The 15,790-nt window shown below is 43.8% G+C and overlaps 1 protein-coding gene and 1 long non-coding RNA gene across 4 annotated transcripts in view; one reads left to right on the top strand and one right to left on the bottom strand.

The window, feature by feature from the left end:
- The window catches only part of htr2aa (5-hydroxytryptamine (serotonin) receptor 2A, genome duplicate a), a 47,885-nt gene extending 45,776 nt beyond the window's left edge, over positions 1 to 2,109 (bottom strand). For both annotated transcript variants that reach the window (XR_011687149.1, XM_071472488.1), the window contains exon 1: positions 284 to 2,109. Coding sequence is in view for 1 of the 2 variants with exons in the window: in XM_071472488.1 (XP_071328589.1) it covers positions 284 to 746 (463 nt within the window). In the remaining variant the exon portion in view is untranslated. The remainder of the gene's footprint in view (positions 1 to 283) is intronic.
- A 7,695-nt stretch (positions 2,110 to 9,804) lies between these two features.
- LOC139614987 (uncharacterized) lies at positions 9,805 to 14,587 on the top strand. Of its 2 annotated transcripts, none has more exons than XR_011687194.1 (3): positions 9,805 to 10,627; positions 11,622 to 11,791; positions 14,129 to 14,587. It is a non-coding gene; the product is annotated as an uncharacterized lncRNA (long non-coding RNA). The 2 variants fall into 2 exon arrangements; XR_011687193.1 differs by lacking the exon at positions 14,129 to 14,587 and adding an exon at positions 12,068 to 12,867.
- The last annotated feature ends 1,203 nt before the right edge of the window (positions 14,588 to 15,790 follow it).

Below are 15,790 nucleotides of genomic sequence, written 5' to 3'. Positions count from 1 at the left end.
GTGGGCCCCTTTCATTTGTCACTTCAGCTCTCTCCACATAAACACATCACTGTCAACAACACAGAACACCTCCATCACTGCTGCTCTCCATCTGTCCTCCACCAGCAGCACAGAGTCATGCATGAATCCTGACAGTTCAGACTGAACCTCAGATCTAAACCACATGAGAGTGACCCAAACCAGACAGCGACAGCTCCTCCGCTGTGAGCCTGCTGGACCTGAGTCAACAACACACCAAATGTCAACTTAATGAAGCCCAATATCAGTGTCACTCAGTGCTTACCGTAGAGAATGGTCACCATGGAGACTGGCATGACCAAGATGCCTAGGAGCATGTCAGCGACTGCCAGTGACATCAGGAAATAGTTAGTGGCGTTCTGCAGCTTCTTCTCCAGGGAGACCGCCAGGATCACCAGGATGTTGCCCATGACCGTGACGGCGATGACGACTAAAATCAGCAGCGCCGCCCAGTTCTTCTCCATTGCTGTCTCTTGGGGAGGACACTGAGACCCGTAAATCCTGCTGCCCCCCTCACTGCCGGTGTTACTGAAAGACCAGTTCCCCAACTGCATGTCAATGCCACTGCGGAGTGCGTCGTGTCCCTGACACCCCAAGTTTGTCACGTTATTGATTCGTAGGACGCTTTCCTCAAATCCACGTGAAGGCCAGGGGTTGGCCCCCGGAGTGGTAACGGCTCTGATGACATCAGAGATCAACTCTGACATGTTGCCTCCACGCAGGTTCATGGTGTCGCCTTGGTAAACACCGTCACCACCAGAGACGCAAACGCCTCAGGAAAATGGGTCAAAGTGGAGCAAGAACAGGGGAAGTCTGGTCATCATTTAGTGGTTTCCCTGTTCCTCTCTCCTGGTGAATCACTCGAGGGATGAATTGAAATTCAACATGTCCCATCTCTTATTCACTCCAGCATCTCAGAGGAAACTCTGGAGTCTTGAATTGTGTGTCAGCAGATCAACAGATGCTGATCTTCTCCACACAGGGAAACAAAAATAGACACATGCTGAATTCAGCGCAACAAAAAGAGCAGCTGCTCAGTCTCAAAGGACAATGAACGGATGAATGGATAAAAATGAAATCATTTGGTTAATACAGTCACTGTGTGTGTGTGTGTGTGTGAAATCCAGTTGGGCTCTGTTTGAAATATTCCAAACCAAATGTTGGGCTGATTTTGACTCACATAAAAAATCTTCTGACAGTAGAATCCATCTGAAGCTGGAGCGACGCAGTTGCAGGTTTCTCATCCTTGATGTCCGAGCTTGTCAAAGCTGCACTCATGTTAAAAATACAAGTCTGGGATGTTACAGATCATAACATCATCTGACAGTGGGAGAGTCATCCTCCACAGAGTCTCTTCAAACTGATAACTCGTCACCTTTAGTCAGGAATTTTATTTTATTATTATTTTTTCTTCACAAAACTTTAGTCAGTTTGTCAGATTTTCACGATGTTAAATGTGAATCTGCAGAGTGGAGGTATCGAGTTAAGGTGGGATTACCCTGAACTACATACCTGCACACATGAGATTACAGTGTGTGTGTGTGTGTGTGTGCGTCTTCAGGAATGTGTGTAAAAATCCTTGAGTGTCCTTGTCTTGTCTGAACTCATCCCTGCACCTGTGAGAGTGCAGCCGATAGAGATGGATGATGAAGATGATGATATCCGACGTGTGCGTGTGTTACCCCAACTTTCCCTTTTCTCTCTTTTACCTTCTCACACACACACACACACACACACAGACTCACATCAGCTGGGTCCTCACTCTTAGCAGAAACATTCCTGTATCCAGAAACAGTGTCAGCCCTCCAGAGATCTTTATAATCCTTTAATTTTCCCTCCTCAGTGGAAACCGTCAGTCACTCTCCATAAATCAGCTCCATAAACCTTCAGTTTTCAAAAGCTTCACCTTTTTCTTGTGTGATATTTCCATGTCTCTTACTCTGTATCACTTTCCTAAAGGAAGACATTTTTAAAGAAGAAGAAGAAGAAGAAGAAGAGGGAAATCTCCTGTTTCTTCTGTGAACTGTCAGCAGTCAGAGGTTTCATGTGGTTTCCAGAGAGTCGCTAAGTTGTTGAGTTGCCTTCAGTGATGATCGGGAGCTGAATGAGCTGAATCCAGCCTCTCTCTCTCTCTCTCTCTCTCTCTCTCTCTGCAGCTCTCTCACTAGGATCCCCTGTGTTTTCTCTCTCTCTCTCTCTCTCTCTCTCTGTCTCTATCCCTCTACTCAGGGTCCCTCTCCCTCGTACCGTATTGGCTCGTTCTCTCTCTCAAGCATCTCTCCCTCTCTCTCCCGTTGACTGTGCCTTTTCCTCTCCTGCTGAATCTCTAAGTCCTGTTCTCTCTGGTTTTCCTTAAGTCAACTGATCGCTCTCTCTCCCTGATCCTCCTGTATCTTTGCTGCCTCTCTCTCCCACTGGTCGAATATCCATTCAAGTCTGATTTAAGATAAGTGCTGAAATCATCTCTTAGATGCTTAATTAACGACATTATGACAAATTGATCACAAGAACTTTGTCACATAACATTTGTTTGGAAAGTGCAGGACATTTTCAGTGTGATAAAATTTGTCAGTATTATCATCATTATTAATTTATAACCTGAGTCTCTGTTTTTCTTATGAATTATATTAACCAGTAACACAGCAGCCCATAATTTCCCTCCTGAAAAAAAATCTACTTTTTGAACTCTACAGCTAAATATAGATTCAAAATTCAATTAGCTCAGATTTTTTCTTATCAGTTTATCTCACTTCAGCTTTTTTATTAGGGAACAGGAAGTGATGTCGTTAACCAGGTTAACCACCTCGAGGTTAAACATCTCGTCATATTATGGATTTGGTTTGAAGTGATGCTATCAAAGATGCTAGCAGAGTAAAAGCAGCTGTTAGCCAGTATTTAGCTGGTGTTTGACTGACACAGTTGGCTCCTGTTCATTGTGTTGACCAGCTTCACATTTATTATCAGCACCTCTCAGCAATGAACCAACACATCTGAAACCTTTGTTTGAATCACAAACCATCAACTTTTAGCTACAGGCTAAACAAGCTCATTGTTCCACAGTTTAAAACAAGTTCATCTATAAACCTGATGAAAACGACCACAGTCCACAGCAGCAGAGACCCACACGCATGTCTATTGTTCAGAGTTTAAATCATCCAACCTGCAGCAGGGGATGTGACTTCAGGCTGCGTTCACAGCATTGCCAAACAAAACCTTAAGCAGCCTATTCAAACTACTGTCGTCTATAAACGAGGCTCCAACATGATCCTGAACATAACTTTGCCCAGTGAAAGGAGAATGTTGAAATGACGGTAAAACGGGTGAACTGTTTGCCAGGTTTCCCAGGACGCATGCAGGCAGGTGAACATAGTGGAGCATTGTGGAGCTGGTGGAGGCCAAAAACAGAGCTAAAAGAGTGGGAATACTGGACTTCAGGGACACAAAACACCAGTCCAGATGAATCATTTCAGTTTAACATTACAGTTTCCCACTGCTGCCCCCAGTTAACCAGACATTTGCCAAACTAAGGTCTCCGTTGTCCTCCCCGAAGCTTCTTCTCTGCATCATGTTTGAAAACACTTTAATATTACTGCATGAATCTGGTCGTTCTGAGTTTTGTCCTGGTAGGTTTCTGTTTCCCTTTTTGCATGATTTATAATATTTTTAATAATTATTTTCATTATTTTACAAAGCATGATGGTCTTTTAAAATGAACACTTCACCTCTCCACAACAAACAGAGCAGCTGATTAGAACCAGTAAAAACTCTGAATGAAACAGTTTCACATGTAAAGTCACTGATTGGTTGACAGTGACACAAGATGTCTCTGATTGGCTGGAGCTGAGCTGGGTGACATTTCCTCAGCTTGTTTCTCCTTTATCTGGTTCAAATGACAACTAGACAAAAACAACACTGACACATGCACATGGAGAGTATGACATCATTGACAGACGACCAATGAGACAGAGCAAAACCATGATTAAAAGTCACAGATTTCTCTGGTTTGAGAATTGATGGAAACATTTGTGATGATGTAAGAACACAACTCAGCAACATGCAGAACACAGGTCTGGTTGTTTTTAGACATTTTAATATGGAAAAGTTACAGATTATGTTCATATCAAGAAAGAAATGCATCACTTAAAAAAAAATCAAACAGGTTTCAGCACATTTCTTTATTTTTAAATTTGTAATTAAAAATTAATTTCTGTCCCGTCTCAGAGATTCTGATCAGTGCTGAGACTGTGTGAGTGTTTGGGACATTTTCTCCACCTGCAATCAAAGATAGAAATGATTGTAATGACCGTTTCTTTTCTGTAAGCGCCATTTATCAGTAACAAGATTATTTTATTGTATATTTGTTACTGTTTCATTTTCTGGTTTTATTTTGATATTTCTGTGCAATGTCCATAATGGAACGTTTACTCTGAAGGCTTGAAGAAAGCTGGATGGACGGTGCAACACGGTTGTTTTACCATTGGGTAACTCCGAGCCAACTCAACACGGAAGGTGATGATTATATAGAAGTTAGTTTAGATAAAGTCAACACTTGCTAAGGTTAAAGCCACTACACAAACTAAGCATTTGGGCAACACTTTAGTTATTTTGAAGAAGACGACACAGGTTTTACTTGCTGGTGTTCACATGATAAATGTGTCACATTTTCCAGCTGCAGCTCTTAGATAAAATGTAGAATCTAATTGAATTAATTCTGGAGAACCAGCTTCCCCTCTGATTCCGAGATAGGAGATAAAACCGCTGCCACGGGGCCCAGGTCTGTGTCCAGGTCCTCCGCTGATGGCAGTGCTGTCTTACTGATAACGGCTGGTCCAGCTCAGATAACCCTGGGCCAGCCTGCCCCCCTCCAGTGGTCAGAGACTCTCCTTTGTGTTTGCCAATAATTGTTTTAGCCTCAGATTTGAGATCAAACCTTTTTATTATTTTACTTCATCAGTTGTGCTCTCGTCTCCAGCAGCGTCTCTTTGTCGTTGTCTTCTGTGCATCACTAGATGCAGCAGCTCGTCTCCTGTTCGCTGCTGTAATTTCTGTGTTCTGCTCTTTTATGTGGATTGGCTGCAGTTTGCCTCTGCTCATTACATGAAGTTTAAGAACACGTCATGAATCTGATGTCTGTGAAGTTTGTCAAGAAAAAGCCTCTGAATTTGCCATGAGTTGTTTTTAGGAGGAGGACAGTTTATATCTCAGGGGCCAGCAGCAGGAGGGTTAGGGTTCAGACCTTCACTGTCACATCATTAACTGGAACTTGTAGCTTTTACTTATTTTGGTGTCCACACAGTCTACTTGCTCTCACCACTGTATCTGTGACAGAAACATTAAAAACTGATGAAGCAAACATCAGACTGAAGAAAACCAGGAGCAGACTCGCTGAGCCTCCTCTCCTCCACAGAGAATGTGCAACCTTCTCTGAACAGCAGGCGATTATTATCAGAAAATGATTATTGATAAAATGCAGCATAGTGGAAAGTCAGCGTTCACTAAGCTCACAGTCATTTCCCTGCTCACCAACATATCGAGTTATTCGACATATAAATCAGCTCAGAAGAAAACAGGACAGAGAAGCGCTCTGATGAAAGGACATCGAGGAACAGTCAGCTGTTTGTGGTCACGTGAACAATGTGTTACATAAGTTCACCGCAAGAGAGCGTTTGCTTTGCTTGACCATGGCGAGGCAGCCAGAGCGTATTCTTTCCCGCTCTCTGAACGTACAGTGAGGCGGCGGCTGCACATCTTCATCCTGCTCTGAAGGAAACGTCAGACGTTTGGAAAACATGTTCACTCGCTTTCTTAAAGATTCTCTCAACAACTTCACTCATGGATCAATCAGCCGCGGCCACGACGCTGCTCGTACCATCTGACCCTGAGCACGAAGCTAATCTGCCCCCAGCTTTATTCACAGGTGTCTGGACTGTTTGTGCAGCCTGTTGCTGAACAGCCTGTTTCAGGGCTCAGGTGTCAGTAACCTGTGAGTAGATGTTATTTTTATTAATATATCTGTGTCTTTTTGCCTTGAATCTTCCTTTTCGCCACAGTCACACACACACAAAGAATTCTCACATTGAACCGCTGGGTTTCCTCAGATACGTACGTTTCTGCTGTTCTCTGTGCTGTTTTCTTTGTGGGGAAAAAGCCAGTGCTCAGTAAACTGGCAGTCTGCTGTATGGACGTCAAGAACGTCTCATCCAGGACACACACACACACGCACGCACACACACACACACACACACACACACTGACCTGCCTCTGTAACATTAAGAGAAGCTGGACAAAGATAGGAACGGGGGATGAAGATGATTTGAGATGAACCACAGAGATAAACACTGAGTCAGCAGGACGGAGACACAGAAAACACACAGTGGTCACACAATGACACACACAACAGATGATCTTGTGAGAGGTGTGTTTCCAGAGGAGAGGACAGAGTCAGGGGAAGAGGGGGAAGAGGAGACGGCCCTGAAACACTGGTGTTGACTTGATATTTGACTGAAGCTTCGCTGCAGGAGAAGATCTTCAGCCCTCAGGCTCATGCACTTCTCTCAAAGAGAGACATGCTTCTCTTGGTTTCTGCAGATATTAGTTTCCCCTGATGTTCTGATGTCAGTGTCGACCTTCATCTCAGTGCTACTCTGTTAGTATCTGAGCTCCAGAGGCTGTTGACAGGTGAACACTGCACAGATGGCACAGACTCGTTTTAAGGTGTCAGATTAATTGTGGTGCTTTAGGATATTTATCAGGAACATTGTGGTGATGGCGCTGAGCGCCTCAGACAGCAGTTGTATTGTTAGACTGACAGTTACGGTGGCCCTGAGAGCTCAAAACACTTCACTGCAACATGAGAAAACACGAGGGAAAATTCTGCAGTAAAATCTGAGGGCTTGGGGCGTGGCTGAGGGCAGTGACTGCTTTGTTGTGACATCACAAAGTTGCAGAAGTCCTGACGGCTGGTTTTAAGGCTCAGTTTCTGAATACAGGCTGTGTGCATTTCTCTGTGGACTGAGGCTTTGATACTTTCACAGTATTAATAACAAAGTGTTTTTTTTAAGTTGATAGAAAAGTTGTGAATTGTTTGTGTATCCACTGAGTGATGTTATGTGAACAAAGCTGGGTGATATTGCTCCAATTAAATGTGACGACCTTTAATCTGGGTCCTTTTACTCTGGATGCTGAAAATATCAGTCCCCCTCTCATCTGTGGCCCCTCCTCTACATGTTGTGTGTTTACACTGTGACTTCTGGACTCCGCTCTCTATACACAGTGACGGTATTTACATTATTTCCTCCAGCCAATTAAAGCTGTCAGTCAGCTGAAATGTTGACGGCACATTTACCTCAGTGACGGAAACACACGCATCTGAAATGTGCTGAACACACACAGACACACAACACACACAGTGCGTACTTTATGTATGTGTGGGCAAACATTTGCTCTGTGCTGGAGCAGTTTGTGCGTCTCCACCTGACGGAGGCTTGAGTTTGGGATTGATGACGACGTTTTAATTTGATGTGCATGTTTTTCCTTCATTAACACTGTTGTGTTTTTATTGACAGGTTTTTCCTCTGCTGCTGAATAGGTGCAGTGTTTCTCCCTGTTTTACATTTATATACGTGTATACTGTGTGTGTGTGTATGTGTGTGTGTGTGTGTGTGTGTGTGTGAGCAGCATCACTGAGCTGCCTCACATTAGAAACACACCCACAGAGACTCTGAACTGAGGTTTTCTGGCTAATTAAACAGTAGAAATGCTGCATCGTTGCCAGTTCATGAGTCATTTAGACAAAACCAACTGAAACCAACAAAGACGTATCATTGGTATTTTAACTTGAGACAAAAGAGCCACATGGATTCACTTTGTCCCTGTGAGTGAATCCACTGATCTGACGGAGCCACAGGACGTCGCTGCTGTAAATGCTGCTGTGACTGTTTTAGGTCAGATGTTAATGTTTGTGTAAAACTGTGTTCAAGTTGTAATCTCCTCCCTTTCTGGTTCTTATGTCTGTCATTAGATTGTTTCAGTCATTCATACATTTATCTTCTAAAGACTGGACGACTGTCCTGCCTCCAGCCGGTTCAGAACACAGCCGCTCGGCTTCTTCCTGGTTTTAACAGACGATCCTCGCCTCCCTTCACCGGCTCCCTGTCTTTTTTTAATTGAATTTAAGATTTTACTGATCATTTTTAAAGCCCTGAGCTACATAACAGATCCTCAGGTCGGGCCCTTCTGACCTTAACAAAGTCGAGGCTTGAAGGTGACCGAGCCTGCCTGACGAGAGGAGGCAGAGTCAGTGACTTGTTTTTAATCACCTCTTAAAACCCATTTTCACAGACTAACTTTTATGTGATGTCGTCTTTTTATTATTATAATTTTTTCACGGGTTCTACTCTCCTCAGTATATTGACGTGTCGTATTGTTTGTCTTTTCTCTCTGACTTTCCCTCGTTTCTGTCCTGCTTCTGTAGGGCCTCAGTCTCCAGCTGTCAAAGCACGTTGTAAACTTTGATTTTAAAGGTGCCACATCAATAAAGTCATTATTATTGTTATTTAACGTATTTTCCAGGTCAGACAGGTCTAAATGATGCGATTCAAGCACCTTGTCAACCCTGCTGATCTTGAATGCAGCACAGTTTTGTCCCCACAGGTGCGAGTGTTTTCCTGCTGATTGAACGATGTTTAATGAAAAGCAGAGCTGAGTAAACCTCTGATGATTTGACTGCAGCGCTCAGCAGGTTTGTGAGCTCAGTGATAGAAGGCCGTCACTGTGCTCAGCTCTGTCAGGATCCTGTTTGTTTCCTCTCGTTTATCCAGCTGTTAGTTTAGTCCATCGTCTGTTGTTGTGTGTGTCACTTGTGATCTGTTATTTTTGGACGTTTTCTTGTGTATTTTCTTCCAGTTCATTATAGTTAAAGCTCAGGACAAAGTGTGTTTCCATCAGTGCATTAATCCTCATCACATCCTGCTCATTAAACATGACATGGGTCCTCCACCATCATGTTTCATATCACTGATCAGCTCTTCATTACTGTGGAATTTAATTAAAGCAGAAATAAAATGGAGCCACGGAGGAAATGTAGTGCAGTGAAGGGAAACGCCTCCATTGTCTCTCTGTGGTGGAGAGAGAAGCTGAAGTCCTCTCCTCTCCGTCGTCTTCCTCCATATTTCATCATTACATCTGTGCCTGGGTGGTTTTATTGGGAGCTGTAATTAGGCCAGCACATTGATAAGGTGTCTGAGTGAGCATTACTGAACCACAATGAATACTAAATGGAATGAAATAAAAAAATCAATAAGCACCAAATCAAAGAGAGTTAAGAATGGGAACCAGCCGAGCCTCCAAACACAGGGGGAACTGCATCATTGATTATTGTCCTCAGTGTCTGGATCAGTGACCTCCAGAGTTTGTGATAAACGTGGTGAAAGTCAGTGTCTGTATGATGCAGGAGGAGAGGCACACACACACACACACACACACACTGTTCTGAGCGTGTATGGTTGTCTTGTTTTCCTGCACATGTTGGTTGTTACAGCTGCTTCTATAAGTCTGGTCAAGACTGAAACAAACATTTCACTACCTGCAGCTGCAGCTCCCAGGTTTGTGTTTGTGGTGTAGATAAGGTGATGCTGTTCAGTTTAGCGCCACCAGGAGGTCTGGAGCGGGAACTCTCAGCAGCGAGACGTTTTCCCTCCACACCAGTGACAGTGACAGTCGGAGCCGGAGGCATCATGTTTTCAGGTTGTGTGTCCGTCCCGTTCTCGTGATCATGATCTCTCAGTAACACCTGGAGGGAACTTCTTCAAATTCAGCACAAACGTTCATTTGGACTCAAAGATAAACTGACTAGAATTTGGTGGTCAAAGGTCAAGGTCTCAGTGACCTCACAAAACACATTTTTTGGCTGTAACAAATTCATTCACTAATTCTGACACAATTTAACCCAAATGTCAAAGGATAAAATGAAGTGATGACAGTTAATATCAACAAAGTCTCAGTGAAAACTAATGATGAGAACATCAGGTGGTGGATGGACAGAGACGACTGCAGCAGCTGTTTCACGAGACGATACAACAATACGATACAATAGCTGCAGTGCACAGAAAAAATGTTAATTACTCACATATTGTCACATTGATCTTCTCAATTCCACTGACTGTGTGCAGGGTTCATTTACCAACTAAACTGATAGGAAATGTAGCTGCAAGTTTATCTCTTCTATAATGTTTGGTCTAAATGTTCAGTCACCTGGAACAGAAACTGGAGGGTCGCTGTAGCAGAACGAGGTCGTTTATCTGAAAAATCAAAGCACGATGCAGCATCGCACCACCAAACTCCTCTTTAAGTTCTAATCAATTCATCTGCTACAGACTGAGCTGCTCTACAGATCCTGGTTCAGCGGGACGGAAGCTGCACTCTTTGATCTGCTCGGACTCTACAGCATTTTAATCAACATCTGAGTCTTAAATGTTTCTAAGTGAGGCGGAAAATAAGAAGCTGAGTGTTTTCCTCAGATCCCAGAGTCATTAAAACTCACCGGGAGCAGAATCAGGAAGTACGAGTCGAACCACATTTCAGCCCCCTGAACGGATTTTCAAAATAAAAGGTAATTGGACAAATCCTGACACACACACACAGATACACTTGCTGCAAGGCTGTGATGCAGAAATCCTTCTTTTGTGCTGTTTCTCTTATGTAAGAATTATATGAACATACTGTGCACATTTCTTTGAGTGTTTTGTAGGAGTCACTCGCCCTCACATCCCTGCAGGACCAATAATAGCTCACAGCTGACACACATCTGTCTCACGACCACCAGCTCTCTGTGCACCGCTACAGCAGACTTTTCACAGTATTCATATATATATATATATATATATATATGTATATGTATATACACATATATTATTAAAACCTAGACCTGCTTTATGGTACCAAAGGTTTTTAAAAAAGGTATTAAGTTGGATATTTTGGAAACAGAAGGGCTTCAGTGCTGTCAAAATCTCCACAGCTCAGTTGTGTATTAAGAAGCAAAAGGAGTTTGAGCTGAGACATTGTGTAATTATCATTTATCCTGATGGACTCTCCGACCTGATCAATATTCATCCTGCTCAGTGTTTACTGTTCACAGCTGCTGGGACAGAGGTCAGAGGTCAGGTCCACACATGGGTCAGTTTATGATCCTACAGCACCTGTCCATCCACCTGTCAGTCTGTCTGTCCACCTGTCTGTCCACCTGTCTGTCTGTCCACCTGTCAGTCTGTCTGTCCACCTGTCTGTCCACCTGTCCATCCACCTGTCCACCTGTCTGTCTGTCTGTCCACAACCACTGGATTCATTTCAATGAGACTTTAAAATATATTCATCCTCCTTTTCCCACCAGTGATCATGGATCTGAGTGTGTGTCCACTTCAGTGTGTCTTTGTGTGTCACTGCAGTGTTTTTGTGTCTCTGCAGTTCCTCCCTCCCCCCGGCTCGCCCGTCCAAATATCATCTGTCAATCACCCTCTGTATCAGCCCGTGCCCCTCAGGTGGCTCAGTGGGAGTTTGTGTAAACATGTGATAGAGGAAGAGGAGTGATTAACCTCTTCTGTTTGCAGAGAGGACGAGTCCGTGATGATCCTGCAGGACACAAACAGAGAAGAGACGAGAGACGAGGCCGCTTCATACACCAGTTTCAAATACTCAGCAGGCGGCGAGTCGCCATCTGGCGCCTCAGAAATGACATCAGGGTCACGTCGTCTTCAGATTGTGGCTCCAGCTCTCGAAGGTGTGTCTGACTTTTGTGTTTCAGGTCCTCAAAGTGTCTCAGTGTCAGCTCAGATAACAACACATGTACAGTCCACACACACACACACACACACACACACACACACACACACACACACACACACACACACACACACACACACACACACACTCACCAGGACCCACATTAACTTATCCCCATGTTTTCTATTTCTATATTTTATTAAAAGTAACACACAGCATGTCTCCACTGTCCAAACCGTCCAACACCACTTTTGTTCTCCTGCCACGTTTCCAGGGCAACAGTTCAGTCCTTTTGGTCACAGGTTGTGGACACCACAGCTTCCAACTCTCTGTCCGTCCACAAGCAGGTCTTATCTCCCTGGCACATTTCTAATGGTCCAAATCTTGTGTTTTCTTTGCTCTTAATTATTGAATAAATAATCAGATATGTGTCCTGTGATCTCTCTGTACTGTCTCTCATCATGTGTATTATTTTACATGAGACCCAGACTCAGCTTCGTGTGGACCTGAGTTACCTCTGCTGTTTTACTTTGTGATTAATGTGTCATTGGTTCAGTGATATTTTAAAATATTAAACATTGAATAAATAAGTAGTGGAATTAATGAATGTTAACAAGCTAATAAAGTGAAGTAAAATGAATAAAACAGAAGCTAATCTAATGGTTGACAGTGTTGAACCTCATCAGACCCACCTGAGAGTCTGCAGGTTGATATCCAGACCTGCACACAGAGCTGATTCATACTGTATGATCCTCTCCTCTGATTGGCTGACTGACCTGTTGTTACCGGAGCTCCAGAGAGAAGCCGGTTTCTGGTTCTTAAAACCACAGATATATCTTCTGATGGAGATCAACACTTCTTCACAGTGTAAAATATAAGACCTTTAAATGATCTGTATGAGTCAGATCCCTGCTGAACATGAACTCTCTCTCGATATTTGATGTATAAATGAAATGCAGACACAGTGGGGTCCAAACTCTCGCTGAGGTTTTTGACGCTTTTAGTCACTGAGGTTTTGAACCAGACGTACTTTCTGGAACTGTCTGAGAGCCTCGTCCTGCTCTTACCTGTGAGCAGCTGAAGGAAGCTTTTGTTTCTGTCCTGTCAGGAGGTGCAAAGACTGAGGGTTGACGGCGGCTTCAGAGTTTAATGTGTCTGGTTTGTTGGCTCTGACTGAACCAGCTCCTCCAACCATCGACCCTCTGATACGACCCACAGCAGCGTCTCCTGAAACAGGCCCTCTATGGTGGCAGGTGTACCAGACCTTGGTTGTCATGGTTACAATAACAAACACGTGAACTGTACTGAGAGCAGAACTGTCGCCATGGTTACTATAATAACATCATGTCTTGGTTAGGTTCAGGAAAAGATGAAGATTTGGGTTAAAATAAGTTCTACCTCAACATCAGATGATCTTTGTTGTCATGGTTACAATAATAACAGTGAACGGTCATGGATAATAGAAACAACATCAACTGCTCCTGTCACATGGGAATCGAACACCGCTCTCCTGGGTCATATTCATCCATCCACCCCAACCTCCTCCTGACGTGGACTTTGTTGCTCTATAAACTACGTCACCGCACTTTTCCCTTTGCTCCTGTCATCATCACTACGACCACTAGATGTTGCCTAGCAACAGAACCTAACTATGGGTCATAATAACCTGCTGACAGACGACCTGTGGGCTGGTTTTAATATGGCATGTGACCTTGTTGGTTACAGGACAGTCTCCTCTGACTTAAGTTCAGTCACACATGTCGTTGTCTCTGCACAGACACATATTGCTCCAAAGACACGAACACAAGGAAGAAAGAAAAATGTGATGAGATGAAATATTTTACCAGACTGGTGGTTGCTGCTTCGTTTCACAGCTAATTACAGTCAGGAAATGCATTAAATATTAAATATCCATTATATTATCACAGTGCATGACAACAGTTTTTTCTCCCTGTCTCGCCAACATCGGGAAACAAAGCAGATGACACGCTACAGCAGAGATCAGATGTCAGCTGAGAGTCTGTGGCGCAGACGGTCTCTGGCCACTGACGAGCAAAATACAAGCAAGGCACCATGGGAGTCTCACAGAAACTAGAATCTGATTCTTTTTGAACTGCCGTCATGAAAGAGGCCTGAAGGGCGTTCGACCTCCTCTAAAGCCAGATCTGAGCCGTACCTGTCATCCTGACATTTGAAAACATCACTTGTTGCAGCTTCGGAGACAGAAACTCAAACAGATGAAGTTATGTGGTCAGAACTGGTCTGACGCTCCCTCAGGCTAAGCTTCTTACTGTGAAGTCTTCTTTGACTGAAGTCCTTAATGTTTCTCCTCCAGTGATGCTCCAAATACGACGAGAAAACATGAAAAACAACTTCTGCCGTCTGTGTGTCGTCTGCTGTCTGAAGCTGTGGGCCCCTCAGGTATCAGCTGGAGTGTTTGGACAGGAGCCACCTCGCCCTCCTCTCCTGTATCTATGTCTCTGTCATCTAATGCTGTGTGAATTGATTAAATCCAATAAAAACACAGAAGTCTAAATTATCTGAGGACTGACATGTAAAACAAAGAAGCAAAGGGATGCTTAATAAAAATCCCTAGAGCTGGTCAGTCTCCACTTCTCTGTCTGTTAGATGTTGACTGTTGTTCTGATCAACACAGCGAGTGAAGCTGTTTACATGACAAATAATGATGAATAATAATAATGAGAGCTTTCATGAGACCGGTCTGACTGAGGCTGTCAGTCACAGGATGCAACAAGCTTGTCGAGAAGAAAAAAACTCATTATTAAAAATTGAAAGTGGTCCAACTGGTCTCTGTGTTTTATTGATGTGTAGCACAAAGCAAAATCTAAAACCTGCAGACAGACAGAAACATAACACACACACACACACACACACACACACACAGAGACACAGAGCAGATATCTCAGGTGTCGTCAGTGTCGGACCATCACTCAGGTGGAAACTCAAAGCGTGAAACGCCACAGGCTTCGTCTGCAGAGCACGATAAGAGCGAGAGATGCATCTCTGCCTCCCAGACTCCTTCAAGATCCTTCTAGAGGTCTGAGGAGCCTCGGGGCTGTCCTCTGCACTGCCTGTCACATTTCTGGGACACCACACACACTCACACTCACACACACACACACACACACTCACACACACACACTCACACACACACACTCACACACACACACACACACTCACACACACACTCACACACACACACTCACTCACACACACACACACACACACACACACTCACTCACACACACACACTCACTCACACTCACACACACACACACACACACACACACACTCACACACACACAGTTTTCAGTTCTTATGTAAGAGGAGAATCACTGTGGCCTGTCAGCTCTTCTTTTCGCCAATATTGGAGAATATTGTCACCGACTTCGACGCAGATAAGAACAGATCTTACTCCTCTGAGCTGTAGAGCTCCGGTTTGTTTCTTCATCACCCTGAACACACACACTCAGTTTATTTTGACTGAGTGCGACAAACACTGTCCTGCAGCCCCAAATCCTCACTAGAGCACCAAATGTGGATTAATCCGCCACCGAAAATAGTTCCAAACAAATGCACAATTTCTTTCTTGTTTGTTGAAAACTAAAGTGACCACCTGCTGTAAGAAATGACTGACGCTTTCTTAAAATGAAATGATATATTTGTGGACTGTTTTTAAAATAGAGGTGAAGCAGTGGGCCACAGACGGGAGAGGGAAGCCAGTACCATCACCACGACGAGGATGAAGAGGCCAGTGGAGACTCAAGGGCAGTGTAAATTTGGAGAGAGCCAGGCTAGCTGTTTCCCCCTGTTTCCAGTCTTTATGCTAAGCTAAGCTAACAGCTGCTGGCTGTAGCTGTATATTTCTGGTCCAGACAACAGAGGTATTGGATCTTCTCATCTAATTCTTTCCAAGGAAGCGTAAACATGTTCCTCATGATGTCAAACTATTCTTTTGAGAACAAGCATCAGGTCC

This window comes from Trachinotus anak, unplaced genomic scaffold (genome assembly GCF_046630095.1).
Source record: "Trachinotus anak isolate AG129_WGS33_773 ecotype Australia unplaced genomic scaffold, CSIRO_AGI_Tana_v1 ptg000039l, whole genome shotgun sequence".
NCBI lineage: Eukaryota > Metazoa > Chordata > Actinopteri > Carangiformes > Carangidae > Trachinotus > Trachinotus anak.
The sequence above is the reverse complement of the archived record's forward strand: the minus strand, read 5'-3'. Positions and strand labels throughout refer to the sequence as shown.